The sequence below is a fragment of the Tursiops truncatus genome, chromosome 17 (genome assembly GCF_011762595.2).
Source record: "Tursiops truncatus isolate mTurTru1 chromosome 17, mTurTru1.mat.Y, whole genome shotgun sequence".
In the NCBI taxonomy this organism is placed as follows: domain Eukaryota; kingdom Metazoa; phylum Chordata; class Mammalia; order Artiodactyla; family Delphinidae; genus Tursiops; species Tursiops truncatus.
Genome location: NC_047050.1, coordinates 29,104,493 through 29,131,556, shown reverse-complemented (window position 1 = coordinate 29,131,556; position 27,064 = coordinate 29,104,493). Strand labels below are relative to the sequence as shown.

General features: G+C 39.7%; 2 protein-coding genes across 9 annotated transcripts in view; one reads left to right on the top strand and one right to left on the bottom strand.

Annotated features, from left to right (window-relative positions):
• Window positions 1-19,571, bottom strand: part of CPNE3 (copine 3) — a 51,751-nt gene extending 32,180 nt beyond the window's left edge. For 2 of the 4 annotated variants that reach the window (XM_073794570.1, XM_019926325.3), the window contains exons 1-2: window positions 19,433-19,571; window positions 13,491-13,784 (exon numbers count right to left, since the gene is read on the bottom strand). The gene's annotated coding sequence lies outside the window, so the exon portion shown is untranslated. The other 2 variants (XM_019926324.3, XM_033842626.2) reach the window with 2 other exon arrangements.
• Window positions 19,572-19,643: 72 nt separating this feature from the next.
• The window catches only part of RMDN1 (regulator of microtubule dynamics 1), a 37,748-nt gene continuing 30,327 nt past the window's right edge, over window positions 19,644-27,064 (top strand). For 4 of the 5 annotated variants that reach the window (XM_073794569.1, XM_019926322.3, XM_073794566.1 and 1 more), the window contains exon 1: window positions 19,760-19,912. In XM_073794569.1, the coding sequence (XP_073650670.1) occupies window positions 19,784-19,912 (129 nt within the window). In that variant the 5' untranslated portion in view covers window positions 19,760-19,783. The other variant, XM_033843072.2, reaches the window with a different exon arrangement.

The window sequence follows — 27,064 nt, the reverse complement described above, 5'->3', positions numbered from 1 at the left end:
TTGCTGGGATAAAACTCATTTACTGTGTGACAATAAAATGAAGCTTTGAAGATGGCAAAAAAGACATATTAATCTTTTCATCACTACAAATTTTACCATTCAGAAAAAGTCCAAGTATAATCTTGATCCTTCTTTTAAACATAGCCTTCTGCTACAAAACAAAACAGATTAAACCTCAACCTTAATTTTATCTTTGTTTATCTGACAAGATACTGAGTAAGATATTTGCCATTTTCAAGGAAATTTTGGCTAAGACCCAAGCCTGGGGAATAAAAGACCCCAAACACCCCTCCTCTCCTCACCCCATCCCCGCACATTTTACAGCAGTGGTTCTCAAGCTTTGCTGCTTTTGGAATCACCTGGGGAGCTTTCAAAGCCACGGATGCTGGTGTCCCACACAAAGAGATGTAATCTAATTAGTTTAGGGTGCAACCTGGGCATCGGCTCCTTGGATGATTTCCATGTGCAGACAAGGTTGACAAACCCACCATTCTACAGAGAGCATCCAGCAAATAGGCATGGCTCATCTTTCGTCAAGACTTGCTAAGAAAGACCAGAGTTAGCTTAACTTTCACCCAGCCCTCCTTGCCCCAATCTCCAATCATTATATGAAGAAGACTGGGGAGACGGAGGATTAGCTGGGGGCTGGCCCTGAGAGATGATGCAGTGTTGAGGGTGAGCTACTTTCCTTCCTGAACCCAGGGAAAGAAAGGGCCTGCAGGTGTCACCAAGAAGAGGAAGCAGACATTACATGCCCCAGCTGGAAGTCCACTTAGCCACCTGTCTAAAGCAAAGTGGAGGTTGCAGGTTCTGGAGGCAGAAAGGTACCTCCTCCCCTAGAGCTGCTGGCAACATCCTTAGAATGTGGAGTAAGTAGTTAGTGCCCTTGTCTTCCACTCTGAGATTCAGCTTACATTCTGGGACTACAGGAACAAATCTACTCATCATCTTGTTAGATTCAAACAGGATTTCTGTGCTGTACAAAATGTGTGATCAGTTCTGAAATAATAAGGATCACTATTAGAAGAGCTCTTTGGCAGTGTCAAAAAACAACTCATATCTTATAGAAACTAAATACTCTGTTAGACTCTAAAAACAGCAGCAATCCTCAATGTGTGTCAAAAAATGCAATACTAGCATTTAAGATTCCTAAATTAAACAGAATAATAAGGTAGGTTTTGTAGTCTTAGTAGCTAAAAATTCCTTTTAAAAGCCATGATATTTGTATGTCCCTTCACCTGAGAAGAGAATTATTCCCTAATAAGCAACAAACTTCACAAATTCCCAATTTGCTTCCTAAATTCCCTACATAGAGATGTTGTAGTAAGACTAAAACTACTATGGCCTTTTACTATGAAGTCAGATTTTTTTTTGGGGGGGCCACTTTACATGCATCAAAATTATTAAGTGGTAAAATACACAGTACTGACAACCTGTACGAAAGATACTAAGGTCAAGGAGAAATCAATAAAGCAGACAGAGGAGAATTAACAGTACTAAGAGTGCAGGTGAGACTGACACTGCCCAGGCTTTGAAATCTCATTTAAACAGATGAAGAGGGAAACAGCACAGGGACAGGAAAGAACAAGACAAGAGAAGCGAGCATCTGTGTCAGGGAAAGCCAAGCAAGACAGAAAGCGGGGCAAGTTTAGAGTGTCCTGAGAGCCAGGCTGAAGGACTCAGTAGGTGCGTAATAAGGCACTACTGCAAGTTCTCAAACTGGGGATAACAGGATGGAATGGTTTATTTTAAAATAAAATAAAAGTAAATAAAATAAATTCAACAGACAAATGGATAAAGAAGATGTGGTACATATATACAATGGAATATTACTCAGCCATAAAAAGGAACAAAATTGGGTCATTTATAGAGACGTGGATGAATCTAGAGACTGTCACACAGAGTGAAGTCAGAAAGAGAAAAACAAATATCGTATACTAATGCATATACACGGAACCTAGAAAAATGGTACAGATGAACCGGTTTGCAGAGCAGAAATTGAGACACAGACACCAAGTGGGGAAAGTGGCAGGTGGTGGTGGTGGTGGTGGTGGGATGAATTGGGAGACTGGGATTGACATGTATACACTGATATGTATAAAATGGATAACTAATAAGAACCTGCTGTATAAAAAAATAAATAAAATTCAAAATAAAATGTCACTTGTGTCAAACCTCTTCTAATTTTATCTTGGAATTTAGAACACTCCAACATATAAAGAAAGTCTCTTCATCTAGTAATACACAAAATACAGAATTTACCAAAATTAGCATGTCTTCACACCAATTTAATTCAGAAGATTAGTTATTTATTTTCTGAAATATATACAATACTAAAGGTATTTGCAATAATAGTGTGAATACAACCACCATTCTTTCTCACTTTGATTTATGAAAAAAGAAAAAGTGCTAAAAACATAATAAGAGGCAAGAAGAAACTAGTAGGAAAGGGCAGATACCTCAAAACTCAAAAGCACAGAGACAATGGTCCAGGGACTTTGAAGCTATGCACATCCATGAAGTCTCTGGCATATTGACACTGGGGCCTCATCCTCAATCTCTTCTTCCTTTAGATTGTGCATGCCTAATTCTCCTCTTCTGTGCCTTTGACTAGTACCTCTTCCCCTCCCATCCAAGAAACTGTGAGCATCCCTTTAGGCTCTGTCACCTCCTGACCTTTGGCTACCTTTACTTCTTTGACCTGACCCCTCTCAAGGCTTCAGCCATCCACTTGGCATAAGGTACTCCCAAACCTATATCTTTCACCCCTGTCCCTATGCACAATTACTTTTACCCTATTTTACATCTACTGTTTTCAGCCCTGAAGCATCCTCCCTTGATTGGCCCCTTCCTCTTCATTGCCTCATTTCATAGGCTCTGGAATCAGACTGCTGAGTTCTCATTTGGATCCCACCACTGGCTTAACGTGTGACCTTAGGCAAGAGCTTAACCTCTCCGTTTCCTCATCTACAAAATGAAAATAATAACTGTTCATAGGGTTATTGTAAGGACTAAATGAATTAATATATTTAAACAGTGACTAGAACATGGTAAAAGTTGTTTTATCATTATTATTATTATTTTTTTTTATTTTAAGACTACCTGCCTCCAGGGTCTGATCCTCTCCTATCTATCCCATGTTTCATATTTTTTATTATTCCATTCCATGTTTCCCAATTATTCCAACCCGCACCAAGTCCCTTGTTTGAGTTACTGCTGCATTAATAGTAACAGATTACTACAGTACAGCACAATATCAAATTTGGAGCAATACACACCTGGGTCGAATCCTGCATCTGGCGCTAGCTGTGTGACCTCGTATAGGTTACTTTCAGAACCTAGATTTCCTCATCAGTAAAAATAAAGACACTGCAAGTGAATTCGCGAATCTGACATGTGCCAGGCATCTTTTCATATTTAACACAGAATCTATGGAATAAATGTTAATTGTGTAATTTTTTTTCTTTTGCATAAGGTAGTTTAGAGTCTCATAAGCTGCATGGATAATGTAGTATCTTGCGGAGAGACTTAGAATGAGCAAGGACCTCTAAGGCTCCCACAAAACAACTTGTAAAGAATTCTCTACTAGCAGCCAGAAAGCCCTCAAATTTCCAAGGATGGGGAACAGAGAATGAAGATAATACCTATGTGTAATGTCAGTCTCATAGCAAAGAGACACAACACATCAGAAGAGCATTATTTTTTTTTCCTTAAACATGCTCATACAAGAGCTACAAAAATAACGTGCCAGGCACATCTGATTATTTAGTAAATTGCTGACAGTTACATTACTGCATTGTAGCTGGGACACAAATTTCCTCTATTAGCAGCAATCCCCCCCTGAAAATGACTCTTAGGGCAGCATCGTTTTTATCTAGAAACCCATTATGGCTGAATGGCAAATGGAAGAAATTACATAAACACTTGGGTCTGAAATGTTCTTAATAGCCACATTTATGAAGATTTTCTTTTCATTTCCTTTCTAAGGAATTACCCAGCACAGGATAATTTTTATTATATTAAAATATCCAGTTTTTAAAAGAGCAATAGGTATTCTTTTATGATGGAAGAAAACAAAACAAATGTTTTATAGCCTTTAATATGGAAAATAGGAGATTTGGCTGGGATGAGTGGCCAGGCAGAGGAATGCATGTGCAACTAAAGAGCAATTCTATGTATTTCACTCCTCAAAGAGCAGGATGCTGGAGAGAAAAGACAGAAATAGCCTCTAGGATTAGACAACAGCTTCTCTACTGTATAGATTACTTACTGTAGAATTGTTCGGTTTCTAAATGCAATTAACCCTTAGAAAGCGTATGAACCATTCTCCCAGTCACCCTAACTTTCCTGAATCAACATAACACAGATAATTCAAAGGAATTAAAAATTAAGACCTAATATCTGAAGTAGGACCTCATGTGTGAAATTTAAGGCATATGGTTATTCCCATGCCCTAGCTGAAAATCCTCAAGTCCTGTCTGCTTCCTCTTTTCCCATCTCCCCTTAGACTCACTCCTTAGATCTCTTCAGTAAAGGAGATTCTGCCTACTATAACCCCAAATCTCTCCAATGTGGAGGTGCAGAACCTTCCCTATACCCACAGTCACAACTATGTCATGTCTTCTGTAGCTCTCACCTGCCTACTATAATAGTCTCCCAACTGGTATTCCCACTGCCATTTTCTTTCAATTCACGTTATGATTTTATCACTTTTGATTAAAAAAAAAAAATCAGGGCTTCCCTGGTGGCGCAGTGATTGAGAGTCAGTCTGCCGATGCAGGGGACACGGGTTCGTGCCCCGGTCTGGGAAGATCCCACAGGCCGCGGAGCGGCTGGGCCCATGAGCCATGGCCGCTAAGCCTGCGTGTCCGGAGCCTGTGCTCCGCAACGGGAGAGGCCACAACAGTGAGAGGCCCACGTACCGCAAAAACAAAACAAAACAAAACAAAAAACAAAAAAAATCATTACTGGCTGCCCAGGGTGTACCCTAGTCCAATCAGCTACACCTAGAATGTATGGCTCTGTCTACATCTGCCCCAGCCTACCCAAGCAGCTACCTCTGATAATGACAGGTTTGTAGCATGCTCAGCATATACGACACACTACGAATTGTAGCAATTATTATTTTATTGTAGTCAAATATTTTAATTGACTGTCTCAGCATTGATGGCCTATTATTAAATAGTAAGACTCAAAGCACTTTTTTCATCCTTGTTCATAAAAATCTTCTTGAAATAATAATAAAAGAACCTCTGGGATTTACACAAAATGAATTTGCCAAAGTAGTCAGCCTTGACTATACATAAGTGTAATTGTCCTAAATTCTCTCAGTAGAGTTTATTTATCTGAGCTACTTCATAGTTGCTGCATGGGGACCAGTGACCAGTGACAATGACTCATTATTTGCCCTAAAACAATTGGGAGGGAAAAGTCGGTGCCCATTCACCAATGCCTTTAGTAAACATCAGTCTTTAGCTGATGAGAAGTTTGGCAATATTAAAATGTGCTCAAAGGTTTCTTCTGGTTCTAATACCATGACTCACTAATTGCTATCCATAGTGTGTCCTGCATGACCTCCACTGAAAGCGAGCTGGGGTCCCCCTAGGGCAGCTGGAATGCGGCCCAGCAACATCAGCAGTACATGCCTACAGTGTTTCTCAAATTGTGTGGCTCACAACAGTAATAGGTATCCCCCTCCTAAAAAAAGTGGGAAAGGGTAATATGTCAGTAAATCCAAGAGCTGCTACACTACTTGTAAGTCCCAACCCAAACCAACAGGTGTATATATTAAGAGGTTACTGTATACCCATTACTATGCTAAGGATGGGGGTGAGGGGCATGATACAACAATATAAGACCTTAGTGCTCATTATAAGTGTACGAGGTGATCCAATCACTCAACACTGAATATCTTCGACACGTTGTAAATACAGAGGGTGAAGGGATGCAAAAAAAAAAAAAAAAAAAAAAGGCGAAATAAGTACCTAGCTATCTCTGTATACATAGAAGTATAAAACTGTATGGTGCAGACAGAGAGCAACAAAAGGCCTCAGAGGTTTTGTTTTGTTTTGTTTTTGCAGTACGCGGGCCTCTCACTGTTGTGGCCTCTCCCGTTGCAGAGCACAGGCTCCGGACACGCAGGCTCAGTGGCCATGGCTCACGGGCCCAGCCGCTCCGCGGCCTGTGGGATCTTCCCGGACCGGGGCACGAACTCGCGTCCCCTGCATTAGCAGGCAGACTCTCAACCAGTGCGCCACCAGGGAAGCCCCTCAGAGGTTTTTAATCCTCAGAAACCGAGGATTAAAAGTATATTCCATTACAAATGAATTTGCATTCATATTGTCACTTGCTACTGGATTTTCTTTCCCCTTAAACTTAAAGGTAGAGAGTGTGGGAACAAAGAAAGAGAGGAAAGAGGAAAAGGAAAGATAGTTACTTCCATACATCTGGATAATTTTGGGGTTTGCTTTTTGCAATTTTCAAAGTGCTTCCAAATAATATATTATATTCTGTGCTTTACCAAAAAACCCTAGAGAATTGGCCAGGCTAAGGAATACTACTATATGGTAAGAGGTCAATACATCATAGCTATAACTATAATACTAAGCATGAAAATATCTGGATTGCCCCAAAATATGTTCATAATTTTCAGCACATTGTTAATTTTCAAAACAATGCATAGTGTCTATTAAAAAAATGAATTTCTCCAAAAAGGTTAACTTAGTTACCCAACATAAACAAGCTAATAAGCGGCAAGGCCGGGGCAAGAACCCAGGTTTTTTTCCCCTCATGCCAGAATGCCCTGAGGGCACTAAAGCGTCTAATTAATCATTACTTAATATAACAGCAATATTTTCTAATTAATTTCCTTATGACTTTTTAGTTAGTATATCAAATGTTATATTCAGCCTGATACAACTTAATGAATAGGATCTTAAAAATTACAAGATTAATATTTATACCATAACTATCACTATCTTTTTTTTTTTTTTTTTTTTATGCAGTATGCGGGTCTCTCACTGTTGTGGCCTTGACGCGCAGGCTCAGCGGCCATAGGCTCACGGGCCCAGCCACTCCGCAGCATGTGGGATCCTCCCGGACTGGGGCACAAACCTGTGTCCCCTGCATTGGCAGGTGAACTCTCAACCACTGCGCCACCGGGGAAGTCCATATCACTATCTTTCTTAAACAAATGTAACCAGAATAAGAGCTGAATGGTTTATATTTACATCATAGCAGTTCCTCTTCAAGAGAGCCCATTAGATTGTAAATTACTTAAAGCTAAGAAAGTATTTGCTCTGTGCTAGACAGTCTCCACACACACAGATCTACATGGGGGTCACTGGATCTCAGTGTTCTCTGAGCACACTGCTGGACCATCTTAAGGGAGCAAAACTAATTCTCAGGAATACACCACACTTAATATCCAAGACTCTGGTATCGAAAAACTTACAATAAAGAAAATTACACTACGTTTGACCAGTATTCAGAAGATGGTGATGCCCACATTGTTACTTAATCCCAACCATGGGACACTAGAGATGGGCATAGGGAATTAGGTCAAATACAGAAGCACAAAAAACAGAGAAAGGGGCATGCTTTCTTTTCAATGTGCAAAAGGGACCACAAGAGGTCACTGGCTCAGGAGTCAGAAAATCTGGACTACAGTTCTGTGTCAGTCACACCATAGGTGGGTAAATGCTGCAGCTTCTCTAGTCCTCAGGGTTTTTCAATCGTTAAATCTAAGAGTGAGTCAATCACTTTAACCTGTAAGGCTGCTTCCAGTTAGTGTTCTATGACCTTAATTTAATTACAGTGAACATGACACTTGTTTAGGAACTGGTAGTTAAGTAGTAGGAAAAAAAAACTTTTTAAAAGGGGGGAAGAGAAAGTTTATAATAACCAAGGAGAGAAATAAAAGGAAAAGGATAAAGTTTTCCAAACTCAGCCTCTATCTCCCACTATTGAAAAAGTTGTATCTGAAAAAATTATTTATTCAGTTACTCTCGCACTGAAGGAGGTACCTTTGCTTGAAATTGTTATTCAATCCCCCAACCCAAGATGACTGGAAAAAATAATGCATATCAACAAACAAAACAGAGGGCCCAGTCTATTAGGTACATGCAGCATAGTAAGGAAGTAAATTTTACTACCATCCATGGAATTTCACATTATTAAACTCTCAGTTCATATCATGGCAGCAAAGGGAATCAGCTTTTGGCCACCGTGTGTTTTTTAAATGAATTTCCAGATTCTTCAGTTATACTGAACAAAATCTAAATAGATCTATTGCTGATACCTGAACATGCAGAATTGGAGACAGCAGGAGTTAATATGAAAGTGTTGACGCTTGATCACTCTTCTCTTTCCTTGAACACAAGGAGTAAGTGCAGTTCTACCCTGTCCTCATTGCTACAAAGTAAGCAATCAACTAAGGCCCCTTCCTTGATTTCTCTATGAAATCTCACCTGTTCTATGATTCATAACAGGCTACAGAATTTACTTAACATGTGTTTCAGGTTATACTGCTTTACTAATCCCTTGGCTGCTGTGTATACATTTTAGAAATTAACTGATTATATTTTCAAGCGTATCAAATGAACAGTTCATCATAGGTGCACTGAGTGATGTGTTAATAAAAGTTAGAAGCAGTGGGCTTCCCTGCTAGCGCAGTGGTTGAGAGTCCGCCTGCCGGGGACATGGGTTCGTGCCCCGGTCCGGGGGGATCCCACATGCCGCGGAGCGGCTGGGCCCGTGGGCCGTGGCCGCTGAGCCTGCGCATCCAGAGCCTGTGCAAAAAAAGTGACAACATCTCAGTATTGCCTCACCTTACGAAACATGCATCTTGGCAAAGTTAGCTACACAGTACATACCTCACCTACTTAAGTGAATCATCTTTTACCAAAAACTGCCTTGATAAAAATCAGAGCTGCATCCCCTAGGAGAAAATTCCAGGATGCTCAATTGAAAATTTTGTTAAGTTACAATAAAGACTCAGTAAATCTGCTGGCCAGCTGTGCAGCAGGCAGTTAGACATTATATTAAGGCACAGCAACCTGCTCAGATTGAATTCCCTTGGGGTTCTCATTCCCCTCAGGGCATTTTAAGAACTTCCCACCTTCTGCAATCTCCCAGATGTTGGACCAGAAATCAGAATGTCTCACCTACCCTTATTATCCAACTATGCCCAACTCTGAAAGAATGCTTTCTAAAACTTGGCTCCCTCCTCTTCTCAGCTGGGCACATGAACTATCTAATTGGGCAAGACAGGCATTTCACATTTTAATACTACATGCTCCTCTCTAGTTCATGGTGAACAATGACATGAAAATTCTTTCCACTTAAAACTGCAACAATTACAGAGTTTAAAAGCTTGGTTTGTCCTCAGGGTTTAAAAGTTTGTATGTTGAGAAAGAACTGTTGAGATGTTTATACACTTCCTGATTTCAAGAATATTCATTTTATGTTTGCTTAGTATACACATTCCAGCTGTTTTTAACTTTCTGGCAAATCGCTTTATATTTCCCAATCATGAACAGTTTAATAGTACTATTCATTCACTCAACACTCATTCAATAAATACTTACAGAATGCCTGTGTGTCAGACACTGTTCTAAGGGATTAGGAGTCAACAATGAACAAAACAGACAAATATCCCTGCCCTCATGTGGTTACACTGTAGGGAGATATATAGTATGATAGGTGATGGTAAGGGCTAAAGAGAAAAACAAAGCACAGAAGGGAAGCAAGAAGTATTGAAGGTGGAGTGTCATTTTAGTATTTTATCGACTTATTTTGACAATACCATTGAAAAATACTTTTTAAAATTTTCCCTTCTTTTTAAAAAATTCTGACCCCTAAGCAGATTGTACATTGGTTTTTCCACTAAGTGTTTCTAGAGAAGACAAAAGCTTAAACTTGGGGTGTGGATAAGTTAGATTGTGTCTACCAAGCAGTGCATTATGAAGCCATGCGATAAAGGCCCTGATGGTGAAATGACCTGTTGGAAAGTTGGAGGTTTGGGTGAGCTCCTGCATGGATCGCTCAAGGGGTGTTCTTCCTGTGGACCAGGAACGCAGAATCTCTAAAGAAACCCTTTGCTCTTAAGATGTAATTTACATATTTGCTTTCAGTTGAAATAACTGAAAATATTAAATCTAACAGTTGTTTGTCTAATATAGAGAGTGTCATATATATTTAAGTTGTGTATTTTTATAAAGTAAGCCAAATACCAAGAAAGGGGGGAGAGGGAGCAGACAAATTTCTCCTTACAGTTGCAGATATCTATTTTAACATCTACTATCACCTTAGGGTCTAGAGGCATGGTAAACTAAATGCTCAGAGTATTCAAGTAGCCTGATGACAATGCATATTGCAACCACACTGCTGCTTTGGTAATTTTCACAGGAACCAGACATAATACATCCACTTGGTAAGAGGATATTTCAAAATTATTTGCCAAGATTAATAGGCAGTATGTCACATTTTTCATGGAGAAACAGCGTTAGTATGCTATCCATCTAATTTATATTGGTAAATTTGACTATTACATTGACTATTTTAATGTCTTTTTAAAAATTATGATTGCATACTCATAAGATGTTATAGATTAAAAGAATAAACAGTCTCTCCAAAAGAATCCCAATACCCTGCCCCCACAGCTTCCTCAACTATATTTAAACCAGCATAACTGGCTTAAATGTAGTTATCATAATCTTATCAAAAAGTAGAGTGGTGATCATTCTGTAAAGTATAAAAATATCAAATCACTGTTGCACCTAGAACTAACATAGTATTGTAGTACTTCAATTTAGTAGCACTTCATCATATTGTAATACTTCAATTGAATAAATAAATAAATAAATAAAACATATACATAATGTCTGCCTTCGATCATCATATTAGAAACTTAAATAATGTAGTCAAATAAAATCTATGATACTTTACTTTTAGGTACTAATTTAAACCTCCTTCTAGCCAGTCTTTTAACAAATCTTCTACCAAGTATTCTACCTAATTGTTTGGACTTTAACCCGATTAGCAATCCTTATAAGGTAAGTAAGAACATAAAGGGAAAATATTGGTGGGAAGGAAGCTGGCCTGTAGGTAATAATGGGTACATTAAAGGAATGGCCAAGTTTGGACTCTTCAAACTTGTTGAGTGCCACCAATGAAAGTAGTATTTATCCTTGCTAAAAGATCCACCTAAAAGATCATGCTTTTGATGAGCAGTGGTGGCTAGTCACAAATCCTTGAAGGTCAAATGTTATTTAATCATATTTCACATCCTACACTAACTCTCTTGGTTTTGCTGACAGGCATACTTTCTAGCATAATACATCACTGGCTAAAGAAAGTTTTGAAAAAGAAAGAGAAAAGAAAACTCTAATAGTAAGAAAAAAGCACAGCAATCACCAAGAAAGAAAGAGGGCAAGGAACACTATGTCTAAAGCTATACCAAAAACTGACAGGAGTTAGGGTACAGTATGAATTGGGTATCTGAACCCAGGCTACAAAGGAAATATTCAGGGCAAGAGTGATACCACTGTAAAGAGTATATAAAAATACGTAATACTTAGGTTGCCTTAAATTTATGTGGAAATGAAGACCATTGTCTATAAAGTGTTCACAGCTATAGGTAAAATTAGGAGAGGCGTTCAGTCATTAAGCAACCCTTAAAAGGCAAAAAACCATTTTGTTTCCCCCTTCCTGAAATCTCCTGTCCTTCTCCTTTCTTAGGCGCTCAGTCTGAGAGAAGAAATCCTGAAAGAGAACTGCACACTTGACTGTGGGGTTATGCCAGGCACTGTGCTGAATGCTGTGCAGTGCTGAAATGCGGCTCCCCCTCAGAGGCAGAGAGCCTCAGCATGGTCCAGTCCCAGACACCTACCTCTCAGAATGTTTTCAGCCCAGAGTGGGATGCATTTCTCCAATTCATCAGCTAAAAGGAACTGCCTTTTTAAAAATTCTCACAAAGGCAAAAGAGTGGCCCTGGGTACCATAGATTAATCTATTGATGTGCCTATAATTGACATCATACATGTCATCTGTTCTCAGTTCTCCATTCTTTTCTTATCCTTTTCTGCCTCCCTCTACCTATGCTCTAGGCCCACACAAATTGTGTTTGGCTCTAGCTGGCAGCACTCAGAGCTGGAGTTTGCTGTCCTCAATTAATGACAACAGCAGGATATATGTAGCTATATATAGCTTATCACTATGTGCCTGACACTTTGTTAAGTGTAGTCCAAAAATGATCTTATTTAATCCTTATAACAACCCTATGACATAGGAGGTATTTTATCTCCATTTTACAAATGCAGAAACAGGCCGTAAAAGATTAAGTAACCTGCCCAAGGTCATACAGCTAACAAATCTCAACGTATAGATCTCATACCTAGGTATCCATCTTATCCCAAAGAGTAATAATGTTCTTTACATTAAGCCATAAAGCCTGTGCTCAGAAATCATACAGATGTGAATTTCAACTCTAATGCTACCACTTACCATTTGTGCAGTTTGGTAAATTATTCAATCTGAGTTTCCTCGAGTATGAAATGGAATAGCAATACCACTTAAGTTGGCGGCTGTGAGCACTAAATGAGCTAACATATATAAAAGTTGTCGGGCAGTGCTTGTGGGATACTGTAATCAATACTCACTGCGTTCAATCCCACCCTTCCTTCTATTTGATTATCAGTTATAGAGGCAGCCACGAAAAGATAACACCAAGGATAAGCAAAAATTGTGGATCATCATCAAGCACAACGTCAGTGGTAGGCTTGCTCAGTCTCCCAGAGGTTCTGGCACTGCAAAACTAATGTAACCGCACTTCCTCCACGCCCCTGGTTGCGGTGAGCCCCAAACAGAAGAAATTCGTAGCTGGAGCCTGAACTGGAGCCGCTAGGATACGCCATCTCGCAACCTCCTGCTTTACACCAAAATTAAGAATCACCTTTGCCCACCCCACCTACCTAGCAGCTTCCCCTGGAACCATCGCCTACTCTGAGGCCCACCCCATTCCTCTGGGTATTCGCTAAGGCAGAGCGGGACGCGTGACCCAGTACCTCTCCGGGCTAGGAGCTGCGGCAATTTCTGGGCGTGTCCCCCTTCCCTGGGCCGCAGGCCTGACTCCCCGCCTGGAGGATCCCGGGCACCGCCCGCCCAGGTGCACTAGCACCAGGTCCAAGAGGCGCCTCGCGGCCCGGAGCTGAGCCCGGAACTCTGGCTACACCGGGAGGCGCGGGGCAACCCTGGGTCTCGGCAGGCCCCGACCTCGAGTCCAGCGGATCCAGAGGCCCCGCGCGCCCCGGCCTATCCCTGGCCGCGCGTAGCCCAGGATGCACTTACAGCGCGAGGTCAGGGCGGGCCGAGTCGCGCGGAGCCTGCGGGCCCAATTCTCCCGACCCGGACTCTTCTCCTGCCCCAGTGGATCGGTGGGTTGCGGGTGGCCCGCCACTCCGGGCCCGAAACAGAAAGAAGTCCGCACTCACTTCTCCGTCTAAGGTGTAGAAGTCGCTCCAAGGTAGAGACCAGGCAGGTACACACCGCGGAACCTCCCGGTCGCCTGGGATTCACGGAAACCTGGGGCGGATCCGGCTGAGGGGAGGGGCGGGGCAGGGCTGAGGCCGGCTCCGCCCATCCCGGCCACTGCCGGCCCAGAGCTCGTAGACACTGATCTGTTCCTGTAGGTTGATGCTTCAGGGGTAGTAGATCGCTTGCTTACCGAAAACTCCAAGTTGACTTAAGGCGTTTAAGTAAGTTATTTGGTGCACCAAAATAAGTTCCTGAAAATAAAAGAAGTTATATTTGAGAAAATTTATACCACAAGCTGAACCAGGAAAGAACCAGCTTCAGCATGAAAGTAGTGAAATGCTAACTACTAACCATTCTTATTTAGAGCGCTTTCAGTGTGCAACTATCAGAGTCATTTGATATTCTTAATTTCATTTAATCCTCACAAGTTTGTAACGGATTAGTGCCATTATCCCCATTTCGCAAGTGAGAAAAATATGACTAACTGGAGATTTGATAGCTAAGTAATTGGCCTATTTGCCCAAAGTCACAGATTCAGAGTAACCTCTAAGCGCCGCACTTGACTGCGACTTGATGCTGCTTGAGATTAAACTACTACGGAAAATATTGCTCCATCTGACTGCTTGAAGTTTGAATTTCTGTCCAAAAAAACAGGGACAAAATCAATAGGCAAACATATGGGAAAAAATATTTGCCACAAACCTGACATTCAAAAACAAGGGTTAGTATCTTAAGTATAATTGCCTTTAAAAATTGAAAAATGGGCAAAAGATAACTTTTTTAATTACAGAAGAAATGGAAAAATGAACCAAAGAAGAAATATAGACTTTTCTAAGCCAAACTTTTCTTTTAATCCAAAAAATGCGAAGTAAACACTTTTAAGTAATCGTATCAGTGCAAGTGAAGATTCATTCCTTTATTCAACACCTCCTGGGTGCCTGTTATGTGCCAAACATTGTTCTATAAATATTGTTCTGTAGAGACTTGTGATAAAACAGTGACAGACAAAAGCTTCTACCCTAGAGGGAGAACAAATAATAAGTTATTAAAAAGAAGCAAAATGATTTCAGATAGCCATAAGTACTGTGAAAGGAAAATCAAAATGGAGTCAGTATTGCTAAAAGAGCTTTCTAAAATGGAGCCAGGAGTCCACTGAGGGAGTGTGACTTATGCATATCTCAGCTCAGGTGGAATCTTAATAGGCACATCCAGAACATCTGCCCAATGTTCATGAAAATCAAGATACTTATTAGACCCTTGTGATAGCCTATCCATTAAGAACAAGTATCTTCTTTTCTGCATCAGAATCAACCATAATTCTTGCCAGACAACTTAAACCACCTCGTAGTTTCTGCCTTTATAAGCCCCTGTCTCTTTCTCTTTCCAGAAACACTCTTCCGGTTTTACTCAAGTCTGTATCTCCCAAATTGCAATTACTAAGACCCCCAAATAAAGCTCTTTGTTCATTGCAACCTTGATATTGATTATTGTTCACAGTACCATGAGGAAAGTAATACAGGGTAATGTGATAGAAAGGGACTTGGGGATAATAAGAAACTTTTCAGACAGGGAAGGTCTCTCAAAGGTAGTGATATTTTAGGCTTCCCTAGTGGCGCAGTGGTTGAGAGTTCGCCTGCCGATGCAGGGGACACAGGTTCGTGCCCCGGTCCGGGAAGATCCCACATGCCACGGAACGGCTGGGCCCGTGAGCCATGGCCACTGAGCCTGCGCGTCCGGAGTCTGTGCTAGGCAACGGGAGAGGCCCGCGTACCGCAAAAAAAAAAAAAAAAAAAGTGGTGATATTTTATATGAGAACTGAAAAATAAGAAAGACCCAGTCCTGCAAAGATCTGAAGGCAGAGGAATGATAGCAGGGACAAAGGCAGGAATAGACTTAGCAAACTGCAGGAACAGAAACAAGGCCTTTGTGGTTGGAACATAGTAGGGAGGAAAGAGAAGTGTTTTATTTTGTTTTTACTAAAGGTTGGTAAAAATAACCTTTTTGTTTTATTTTTGATTCTGTTTTTACATTAAAGCGAAGGTCCTCAGGTACCACTAATTTAGTTACAAGTTTCAAAATTTCCAGAATACATAGTATCAATACCCAATTTTCATCACCTTTGTCTCCACTAAAATAGGGAGTAGAGACAATGAAATGGTTTTGTACTTTTAGTACCCAATAAGCAATCTCTCAATTAAATAGACAGTGCCATAGCTATTCAATGTACTTATTCATTTTCCTCAAACTATAGTCTAAATTCCATTCTACTTTTTTACTTATTCATTCGCCCATTTAGTCAACACATACTGAATGCATACTATGTATCAGGCATAACAAGGTTCTAAAAACAAAGAACAAACAGGCATGGGACTTAACACCTGGTGGAGATTTAAAGGGATGCTAAAATGAATGAGATATTCACAAAATAGTCTCTTGGCGTTCTTCTACCTCACTGGTTGTTCCTTTTTATCTCCTGTGCTTTTTGATCCTCATATTCCCAGTTCTTACACTGGAGTACCCCAGGGTTTAGTTCTTGACTTTTCTTTTTTCTGTCTTCATCCACACCTTTAGTTACCTCATCTAGCCTTACAGCTTTGAAATCCATCTATATTCTAAAGGCTCCGAAATTTCCAAATCCTGAAACTCTAGATTCCAACTCCCTACTTGTGAGTTGTATTAGTTATCTACTGTTCCATAACAGATTATATCAAACTTAGGGACTTAACAACTAAGTAGCCATTTATTATATATAGCTTCTTTGTTTCAGGAATTTCAGAGAGGCTTAGCTGGGTTCTGGCTTATCATCTCTCATAAGAGTTGCAATCAGGTATTATGCAGAGTTGCAGTCATCTTATGGGGCTGGAGGATCTACTTCCAAGGTGGCTTACTCACACGTTAACAGTAGTGCTCTTTGTTGGTGGGAGACCTTGGTTCCCTCTCCAACGTGTACCTCTTACTAGAGCTGCTTGAGTACCCTAATGGCATGGCCTCTGGCTTCCCCCAAGGCAAACAATCTGAGAGATCAAGGGAGAAGCTTCGTGAGTTTTATGATTTAGCCTCAGAAGTCATATACCATCACATTTGCAGTATTCTACTGGTCAAATAGACAAGCCTATATCTAATGTCAGAGGAAATCCCACAAAGGAGTAAATCCAGGAGGTAAGAACCACTGGGGGCCATCTTGAAGGCTGGCTACCACAGATGCCTAATAATCATTTCAAATTTCAATGTACAAGTAAACCCTCCTGATCTTCCTTCCCAAATCCGTATCTCCCACAATCCTCTTTATCTCAAGTAATGGCAAAGCTTCTTCCAGTTGTTTGGGCCAAAACACTTGGAGACATCTTTGCCTCTCTCATACCCCACCCTAACTGGTCCACTGTGTTGGCTAATCCTGTCAACTCTACCTTCAAAATACACCTGGATTCTGACTACTCCTATTTTCCAGCCTAGCCTGAGTCACCTCTATTTCTTTCTACATTTCTGTAATACCCAGTAACTGCTTCCCTTCCTGCTCCCCTTCAGTCTATTTTCAAAACAGTCATAAGGATCTAATTAAAATGTAAATTAGACTGTGTCCCACATGATCATACAAAGAACGAAAGCCAAAGTCCTTACAATTGCCTACAAGGTCCTACATTACTTGGTCCCCATCTCCTCTTTGACCTTATCTCTTAAGGTCACTCGAGACCTTAAGAGTCTCCTTCTTGCTCACTCAATCTAGAGTGGACTTATGTTCAGAGAAAATGCCACTTGCCTTCCCAATTTATGCCTTTGCACTTTCATTTCACTTGGCGTGATATGCTCTGCCCCCAGATATTTTCATGGCTCATTCCCTCTTCCCCCTCAGTGAGTTCTTCTGTGGCCACCACCCTATTTAAAACTGTAATGCCTATGCAGAAATACACTCTATACCCCTTTCTGCTTTATCTTCCTTTTTCAGCATTTATCATCATTTATTATATCTTTTATGATTTATTATATCATTTACTTTGCTTACTATCTTTCCCCAACTGGAATATATGCTCCACTAGGAATTCACATCTAGAAGAATACGAGGCATATTATAGATAAGCAAAATATATTTCATTAGTGAATGAAGAAATTGTGCCAGGCCCTGTTATAGGCAAAAGCAGACATGTCATTGAGTTTATAGTACAGTGAAGGCACACATTACTAATTCTTATCAACTCTACCTCTAAAATATACTCGATCGACAAATAATCACAAATATAAAAATGAAATTATAAAATGTGCTTAGAGCTATAAAGAAAATGAAAATATATTAAGGGGAATCAAGAAAAATTTCTCTGAGGAAGTAACGTTTGGACTGAGAGCTGAAAGGTGAATAGGAATCAGCTAGGTCAGGAATAGTGGAGTGGGGTAGGGGGAAGGGGGAGAGTGCTAGGGTAGTGAAATGGGAAGGAATCCTGAAAGAAACAATATCACATAGGGAAGTCTGAGGCTCATGGGAGGCAAGAAAAGGTACTGTGCCTGGAGCCAAGAGAGAAATACTACAGAGTTAAAGAGACTAAAGAAACAGGACAATTAAATGCAACACATAATCAGGATTTGAAACGAGTTGGGGAAAAAATGGTTGTTATAAAGGACAGCATTGGGACAATAAGCAAAACTTGTATAGTAAATAATAGTATTCTATCAATTTCAATTTCCTGAATTTGGTAACTGTACTGGGACTAAATAAGAGAACATCTTTGTTTCTGGGCAGGAAGAGTCATGATATCTGTAATCTATTCTAAAAAGGTTCAACAACAGAAAATGATAATAGGAATAGAATATGCATATTATATGTAAAGAAAGATAAAGAATATGTGGCAATATGTTAACAATGGATGAATCTAGGTGAAGAATATATGGGATTTCCTACAACTTTCCTAAGGATCTAAATTTTTTTTCAAAATGAAAATTTTAATTAAAATTTTACTCTGGCTGACATATTAGAAACTCAGTCTCAGGATTATGATGGCATTCAGTGGTATAAACATATTATTTAGCAATACTGAGAAAACTACCAGTAGAAATATGTAAAAAAAGAAAGTTTGGAAGAGGATCTATATATCTTTTAAAATATATGTTAAAAACAAAGAAAATAGGGATATCACTGATGTAATCCTAAAGAAATATGGTTGATTTAACGGGAAGTGGTGGAAGGAGCAATCAATAGAAGAAGCATTGGACTTATTGTTAGAAGACATGGATTCTAGTCTTCTACCAATACCTACCAGCTAGGTAACCTTGGTTAATAAATCTCTTTGAGCTATAGTTCACTTGTTTATTAACTTGGGATACCACTTACTTCACAAGGTCGTTGGGAAGATCAAATGAAATAAAAGTGTTTGTTAATTCACTACATAGTATTGAAAGTACTACATAAATGTAACCTATTTTTTAAAAAACTATAACTGTCTTCCCGTATTGCCCATAAAAAAATTTCATATAATCCATATAGTAGGTTTGCAGCTTGTGTTTTCTCCCACATCAAATCTGAAGTAGGATTCAAAACCTCTTCATCCTCTCCAAAAGAGTTCCAGTCCAGTGAAAAAGCAATACCGACCTTACTGAATATTCTGAGGGGAAGCCAGGGGTTTTATACGACACATCCCAAAGCATACAACGCCATCAACCTTCTGTCAAGAGGCCTCCTCTCCCTAGTCTTTCTTGTTGGATCACTGTGGGTTGGTCACTCTTTGCCCGTCTCTGGCTTCTCCCTTCTCCCCGAGAAACTCCCCCTCCAGTCTCTCAATCTCTTCCATTCCCTTCTTTATGTAGAACAGTTTAATTCTAACAAGCGTTTATTTCCTAAAAGGACCCTCCAGTACCAGGATTCTCCCCACCTTTGAAGGCAGCAGAGAACTATAAATAACAAATCATTATTTACTTGCATACGGAAATCCTTGGGTCTGTTTCAGAGCTTTCAAGTCTGTTCTGGTGAGCTATCCTTTAGCCAAAGCCAAAACAGACCCCCAGGACGGCCAAAAGCCAGCAGCCCGAAGGGCGCTATTTCCCTGCCCCAGTCCACTCGGCGCAGGCGCAGCAAGGCCACTAAGTCCCGCCCAATCGAGGTATTTCCCGCCCCCAGAAACCGTGGACCGGAAGCTGCGGAGAGGAAGAGGAGCGGGGCCGGAAGCCAGTCGATGCTGCTCTCTGTGGAGAGACTGGGGCGCCTTTCGCTCCGCCCCGCTTCGTAGAAGCCAAAGGGGTGAGGGGTCAGGCTTGCGAGCTGCGGATCATGGCGCTAGCCTTGCGACTCTGGCGCTCCCTTCCTTTGGGACGTAGCGCTGCCCCGGGACCTCGGCTCCCGACGGGTGCTGCTGGCAGCAGGGAGCAGTGCGTTCTTTGGCGACTCCGCGGTGCTGAGGTACCCTCGCCGTCCTGGCTCCCCCTTTCCTCCCCTACCGGCTGGGCTCCGGCGGCCCCTTCCTTCTTCAGGCTCGGTGGCGCCGTGTCACCTTAGGGTATGTGGTGAACTGAGGAAGGAGTTCGGGGCCTGGTGTGCTTGGAGCTCTCCCGGTGACCGCGACGGACAGGTCCTCTCCCTTTCGCAAGCCCAGTTCCTCTCTGAAAACTGGGGTCGGAGGAAGAGTGAGTCCCCCCCAGCCCTTCCCATCGCTCCGGAGAATCTGCCTTATGCCTGTCTTTCCTGTGTAAATGCAAGGAGAACTGTAGGGGGGAAAAAGACCTTGACCTCTGTGAGATAATTTTAACTTTCGGTGACGGCCAGATACGGTAATAGCACCTGAGGCTGGCAGTCTACAGGACTTTGGGAAGTTTGCGGTGTGATCTTGAAAATTCCTACGGCTCAGAACCAGAGATTTATGCACTATTTAGGTTTAAAAATTATTTTTGAGTTTCTTGTTTCATCTGCATAACGTTAAGGAAGGATGTTGGGATGTTAGCTTGTCATCCCAATTTTCACATTTCTGTTAGACTGATTGGCCTAGGTTTATCTCTGAAAGGGGATTGAAGGGTGAGGGTGTGCATTGGATATATATCATTTGAACTAGGTGCTTCATTATTTTAAATTATTTTAAATATACATTTTTGACTGCCTGCAATGTGTTCAGAGTTGTGGGGTGGGGGAGGGTTGAAAGACAGTAAGGCTTGATCCCTTTCCTTGGAAGAGCTTATAGCCAGATGGGTTGATGTTAGATGATATGAGCAGAGGAATGGGAGAAGTACTAAGTATGAAACTAGCCTCAAGTTTCCAAATTAGAGCTTTGGTGAGTTAAAAATTTCATTTTAGTGGAATGATCCACTATTATTAGATAATAATAACATTTATTGAAGGCTTACTATAACCAGGCATTGTGTTAAGCATTACCTGGTTTAATTGTGTACTGAAATGTTTCCATGCACCCTAGGAAATAAGAACTGTTATTTTATCCATTTTTTTAGAAGAGAAACTGAAATAAGCTTAAATAATGTATTCAAGTCACACAGCTAGAAAGATGTATCTCCAGATACTCCGAGTATCTACAGAGCACATGAGCTGCATATGGCCATTGTGCTAAAAAACTGAAAACTAGAGAAGCAAGATAGAAAAGGACAGAAAAAAATCACAGTAACGAGATACTAGAGAGACTTGTAGGTAATAAAACTCTGCTCTAAGCCAAAGGCAATAATGAAAATTCTTTCCTCCCTCTAAGTATATTGAATTTTTAGGGAGGTGGAACTATTTATTATTACCAGATTTCCAATTTTTCATGTGTTTTCATAGCCTTATCATTTCTGTTTTTCTTTTTCCTAGACCTTCCTCCCTGCTTGATGTCAATAAGTTGAGTTTGAGGTATTTAATCCCCAGGGGTTTGCAGAGATTGGAGGCTACTTTTCAGTAGCTCAGACTTCATTTTTCTGTCTTTTTCAATTTGTAATCTACACTACAAAACACTCATCTCAAACGTTTATTTTTCAGCGAATTTGTACTGAGTGCTTACTATGAGCAAGACTATTCTAAGCTCTGGGGGCATATTGAACGTGAGAAACAACCCTTTTCTCACTGATCTGACAGAAGGAAAGGTAGTTATTGAGTAAATGTAATGAATGCTAAGTGTTAGGAAAAGGGAAGCAAAATTACACCTAATCTGATCTTAAAGGGAAAAGGGAAAGTGTGTAAGTGGTTAGAGATGTGATATAAAGACTTGATAAAGGGAAGATGAGGACAAAAGAATATGCCTGTAGAGAGAGTAGCATGAGGCTTTGAGGTAAGAAAAGGTGGCATTTTTGAGGAACTGAAAGTATGACTGAAGCCTGGAGTGGAAGAGTAAACTGAAATAAACCAAGGCTGAAAAGTTAGGCAAGTACCAGTTTATTAGTTATCTATTATTGATAACAAATTATCACGAAGCATAATGTCTTAAAGCAACAAACGTTTATTATCTCATGGTTTCTGTTGATTAGGAATCCACATGAGATTTATCTGGGTGCCTCTAGCTGAAGATCTCTCATAAGGTTGAATCAGCCTGTTCAGTTGCTAAGGGCTCCTGCCAAGGCTCAACTTGAGGGTAAAGGGAAAATTCTGCTTCCAAGCTCATCATGTGCCTGTAGGCAGGCCTCTGTTACTCACCAGGAAGGCTTCTCAGGGCTGCCTTAAGACACAGTAGCTAGATTCCCCCATGGCAGGCATGCAGTCAGAAGGAACACGTGAGAGAGTGAGTATCAAAGATGGAAGCCACAGTCTTTTTATAACCTAATCTTAGAAGTAACATCTTTTCACTTCTGCATATTCTGTTTCTTACAAGGGAGTCAGTAAGTTCAGCCTACATTTAAGGGGAGGGGATTGCACAAGGGAGTGAATAGTAGAAAGCAGGGCTCATTGAGGGCCATTTTATTTTATTTATTTTTAAATTGAGAGATAATTGACATGTATTAGTTTCAGGTGTACAACATGATGATTCAGTATTTGTATATATTGTGAAATGATCACCACAATAAGGCTAGTTAATATCAATCTCCACACATAGTTACAATTTTTTTCTGGTGATGAGAACTTTTAAGATTTCTTCTCTCAGTTACTTTCACATATACAATACAGTATTATTAATTATAGTCACCATGCTGTACATTATATCCTCAGGATGTATTTATTTTATAACTGGAAGTTTGTCCACCTTCACCCATTTCACCTACCTCTTCCACACACCCCCAGCCCCTCTTCCCTTGCCTCTGGCAACCACCAAACTCTTGTATATGAGTTTGGATTTTTTTTTTTAGATTCCACATATAAGTTAGATCATACTGTATTTGTCTTTTTCTCTCTCATTTGTTTCACTTAGCCTAATGCCCTCAAGGTCCATGTTGTTGCAAATGGCAAGATTTCTTTTTTTTCCAATGGTTGAATAATATTCCATTTTGTGTGTGTATCATTTTGTTGTTGTTCATTCATTGATGGACACTTAGGTTGCTTTCATGTCTTGGCCATTGTAAATAATATTGCAGTGCAACATGGGGTGCATATATTTTTTCAAGTTAGTGTTTTTGTTTCCTTTGGATAAATACCCAGAAGTGGAATCGGTGGATCATATTGACGTTCTATTTTCAATTTTTGGAAGAACCACCATACTGTTTTCCATAGTGGCTGCACCAATTTACATTCCCAACAATGGCGCACAGAGTGCCCTTTTCTCAAATCCTCTCCAGCACTGGTTATATCTTGTCTTTTTCATAATGGCCATTCTAACAGGTGTGAGGTGAGATTTCATTATGGTTCTGATTTGCATTTCCCTGGTGATTAGTGATGTTGAGTACCTTTTCATGTACCTCTTGGCTCTCTGTATGTCTTCTTTGGCAAAATGTTTCTTCAGATCCTCTACCCACTTTTTTAATTGGATGTTTGTTTTTTTGCTGTTGAGTTGTATGAGTTCTTAATATATTTTAGATACTAACCCCTTATCAGATATATGATTTGCAAATATTTTTTCACTTTTGGTAGGGTGCCTTTTCATTTTGTTCATTGTTTCCTTTGCTGTGCAGAAACATTTCAGTTTGATGAAGTCCCACTTGTTTGTTTTTGCTTTTGTTGCCTTTGTTTTTGGTGTCAAATTCAAAGTCATTGCCAAGACCAGTGTCGTGGAGCTTACCCCTATGTTTCCTTCTAGGAGTTTTATGGTTTCAGGTCTTACAATGAAGTCTTTAATCCATTTTGAGTTAATTTTTGTGTATGGAGTATAAGGTAGTGGTCCAGTTTCATTCTTTTGCATGTGGCTGTCCAGTTTTCCCAACACCAAAAAGACTGTCCTTCCCCCATTATATATTCTTGACTCTTTTGTCAATAATTACTGACAACATAGGCGTGGGGTTATTTCTGGACTCTCTACTCTGTTTCATTGATCTATGTGTCTGTTTTTTATGTGAATACCATACTGTTTTGATCACTATAGGTTTATAATTTAGTTTGATATCAGGGAGCATGATGCCTTCAGCTCTGCTCTTTTTTTCTCAGGATTGCTTTGGCTATTTGGGGTCTTTTGTAATTCCATAAAAACCTTAGGATTGTTCTATTTCTGTGGAAAACACCATTGGAGTTTTTATAGGGATTGTACTGAACCTAAAGATTGCTTTGGGTAGTATGGACCTTTTAACAATATTAATTCCTCTAAACCATGAGCATGGAATATATTTCCATTATGTCCTCTTCAATTTCTTTCATCAGTGTCTTATAGTTTTTAGTGTACAGGTCTTTTACCTCCTTGGTTAAATTTATTCCTAGGTGTTTTATTCTTTTTGGCGAAACTGTAAATGGGATTATTTTCTCAACTTCTATTTTTAATAGTTTGTTATTAGTATATAAAAACATTTTTTGTGTATTGATTTTATATGCTGCAACTTTACTTAATTCGTATATTATTTCTAACAGTTTTTTTGTGGAGTCTTTAGGGTTTTCTGTGTATGCCATCATGTCATCTGCATGTACTGATAATTTTACTTCTTTTCCAATTTGTATGCCCCACACCTTTTTTTTTTTTCTTGCCTAATTGCTCTGGCTAGGACTTCCAATACTATACTGAATAAAAGTGGCAAGAGAGGGTATCCTTGTCTTGTTTCTCATCTTAGAGGAGAAGCTTTCAACTTTTCACTATTGACTGTGATGTTAGCCATGGGTTTGTCATTTATGGCCTTTACTACGTTGAGGTACATTCCCTCTATACCCTCTTTGTTCAGAATTTTATCATAAATAGATACTGAATTTTTGACAAATGCCTTTTCTGCACCTATTGAGATGATCATATGATTTTTTGGCATTCATTTTGTTAATATGGTGAATCAGATTGATTTGCAGATGTTAAACCATCCTTGCATCCCTAAAATAAATCCCACTTGATCTTGGCTTATGATTCTTTTAGTGTATTATTGAATTTCATTTGCTAATTCTGTTGAAGATTTTTGCATCTATGTTCATCAGAGATATTGGCCTGTACTTTTTTTTTTCTTGTAATGTTCTTTTCTGACTTTGGTATTAGGGTAATGCTAGCCTCATAAAATGAGTTTGGAAGTTTTTCCTCTTCTATTTTTGAAAGAGTTTGAGAAGCATTGGTATTCATTCCTTAAATGTTTGATAGAATTCACCATTGAATCCATCTAGTCCTAGGCCATTCTTTGTTGGGAGGCTTTTGATTACTGATTCAATTGCCTCAATTGGTAATTGGTCTGTTCAGATTTTCTGTTTCTTCATGATACAGTCTTGGTAGGTTGTATGTTAGGAATTTATCCATTTCTTCTAGTTTGTTCAATTTGTCGGTGTATAATTGTTCATAGTAGACTCGTATGGTCCTTTGTACTTCTGTGGTATTGGTTGTGCTGTCTCGTCTTTCATTTATAATTTTATTTATTTGAGTCCTCTCTTTTTCACTTGGTGAATCTAGTTAATGTTTGTCTATTTTGTGTACCTTAAAAGAAAAAAAAAACCAAAAAACCCGGGTCTTCATTTTATTGATCATTTCTCTTGTCTTTTTAGTCTCTATTTCATTTGTTCCCCCTCTGATTTTAGTTATTCCTTCCTTCTGCTAATTTGGGGTTTTGTTTGTTTTTCTTTTTTTTTTTTTTTTCCCAGCTCCTTGAGGTGTAAAGTGAGTTGTTTAATTGAAATCTTTCATGTTTGTTAACATAGGCATTTATCACTATGAACTTCCCTCTTAGAACTGCTTTTGCTATATCCTACAGGTTTTGGTATGCTGTATTGCCATTTTCAGTTTTTTCAAGGTGTTTTTTTAAAAAATTTCTCATCATTTCTTCTTTGAAGCATTGGTTGTACAGTAGCATGTTGTTTAATCTTCATATATATGTGAATTTTCTTCTTGTAATTGATTTCTAGTTTCATACCATTGTGGTTAGAAAAAATGCGTGATATGATTTTAATCTTCTTACATTTATTAAGACTTATTTTGTGACCTAACATTATGATCTGTCCTGGAGAATGTTTCCTGTACGCTTGTATATTCTGTTGCTTTGGGATGGCATGTTCTATATATGCCCATTAAGTCCATCTGGTTAAACATGTTGTTTGAGGCCAGTGTTTCCTTATTGATTTTCTTTCTGGATGATCTATCCATTGATGAAAGTGGGGTATTGAAGTCCCTTACTACTATTGTATTGCCATCTATTTCTGTGTTTAGATCTGTTGATAATTGCTTTATATATTTAGGTCCTCCTATGTTGGATGCATATTTACAAACCTTATATCGTCTTGTTGGATTTAGCCCTTTATCGTCATATAATGACATTCTTTGTTTCTTATTACAGTCTTTATCTTATTGTCTGTTTTGTCTGACACAGCTACCCCAACTTCCTTTTGGTTTCCATTTGCATGGAATATTTTTACCATCCCTTCATTCTTCATTTTCAGTCTTTGTGTGTCCTTAAAGCTGAATTGTTTTCGTTGTAGGCAGCATATAGTTGAGTCTGTTTTTTTCTTGCTTTTTTTTATAATCCATTCAACCACTCTGTGTCTTTTGGTTGGAGAATTTGGTCCATTTACATTTAAAGTAATTACTGATAGGTATGGATTTACTATTGCCATTTTGTTAATTGGTTTTTGGTTGTTTTGTAATTCTTTTGTTCCTTTCCTCTGCTTTTGCTCTCTTCCTTTGTGATTTGTTTATTTTCTGAAGTGGAATGCTTATTCTTTTCTCTTTCTCTTTGGTGTATCTCCTATAGTTTTTTTTTTTTTTTTTTTTTTGCGGTATGCGGGCCTCTCACTGTTGTGGCCTCTCCCATTGTGGAGCACAGGCTCCGGACAAGCTCAGCTGCCATGGCTCATGGGCCCAGCTGCTCTTCAGCATGTGGGATCTTCCCGGACCAGGGCACGAACCCGTGTCCCCTGCATCTGCAGGTGGACTCTCAACCACTGCGCCACCAGGGAAGCCCTCCTATAGTTTTTTTTTAATTAATTTATTTTCTTTTTATTTTTGGTTGTGTTGGGTCTTTGTTGCTGTGCACGGGCTTTCTCTAGTTGTGGCGAGCGCGGGCTACTCTTCGTTGTGGTACACAGGCTTCTTATTGCGGTGGCTTGTTATAG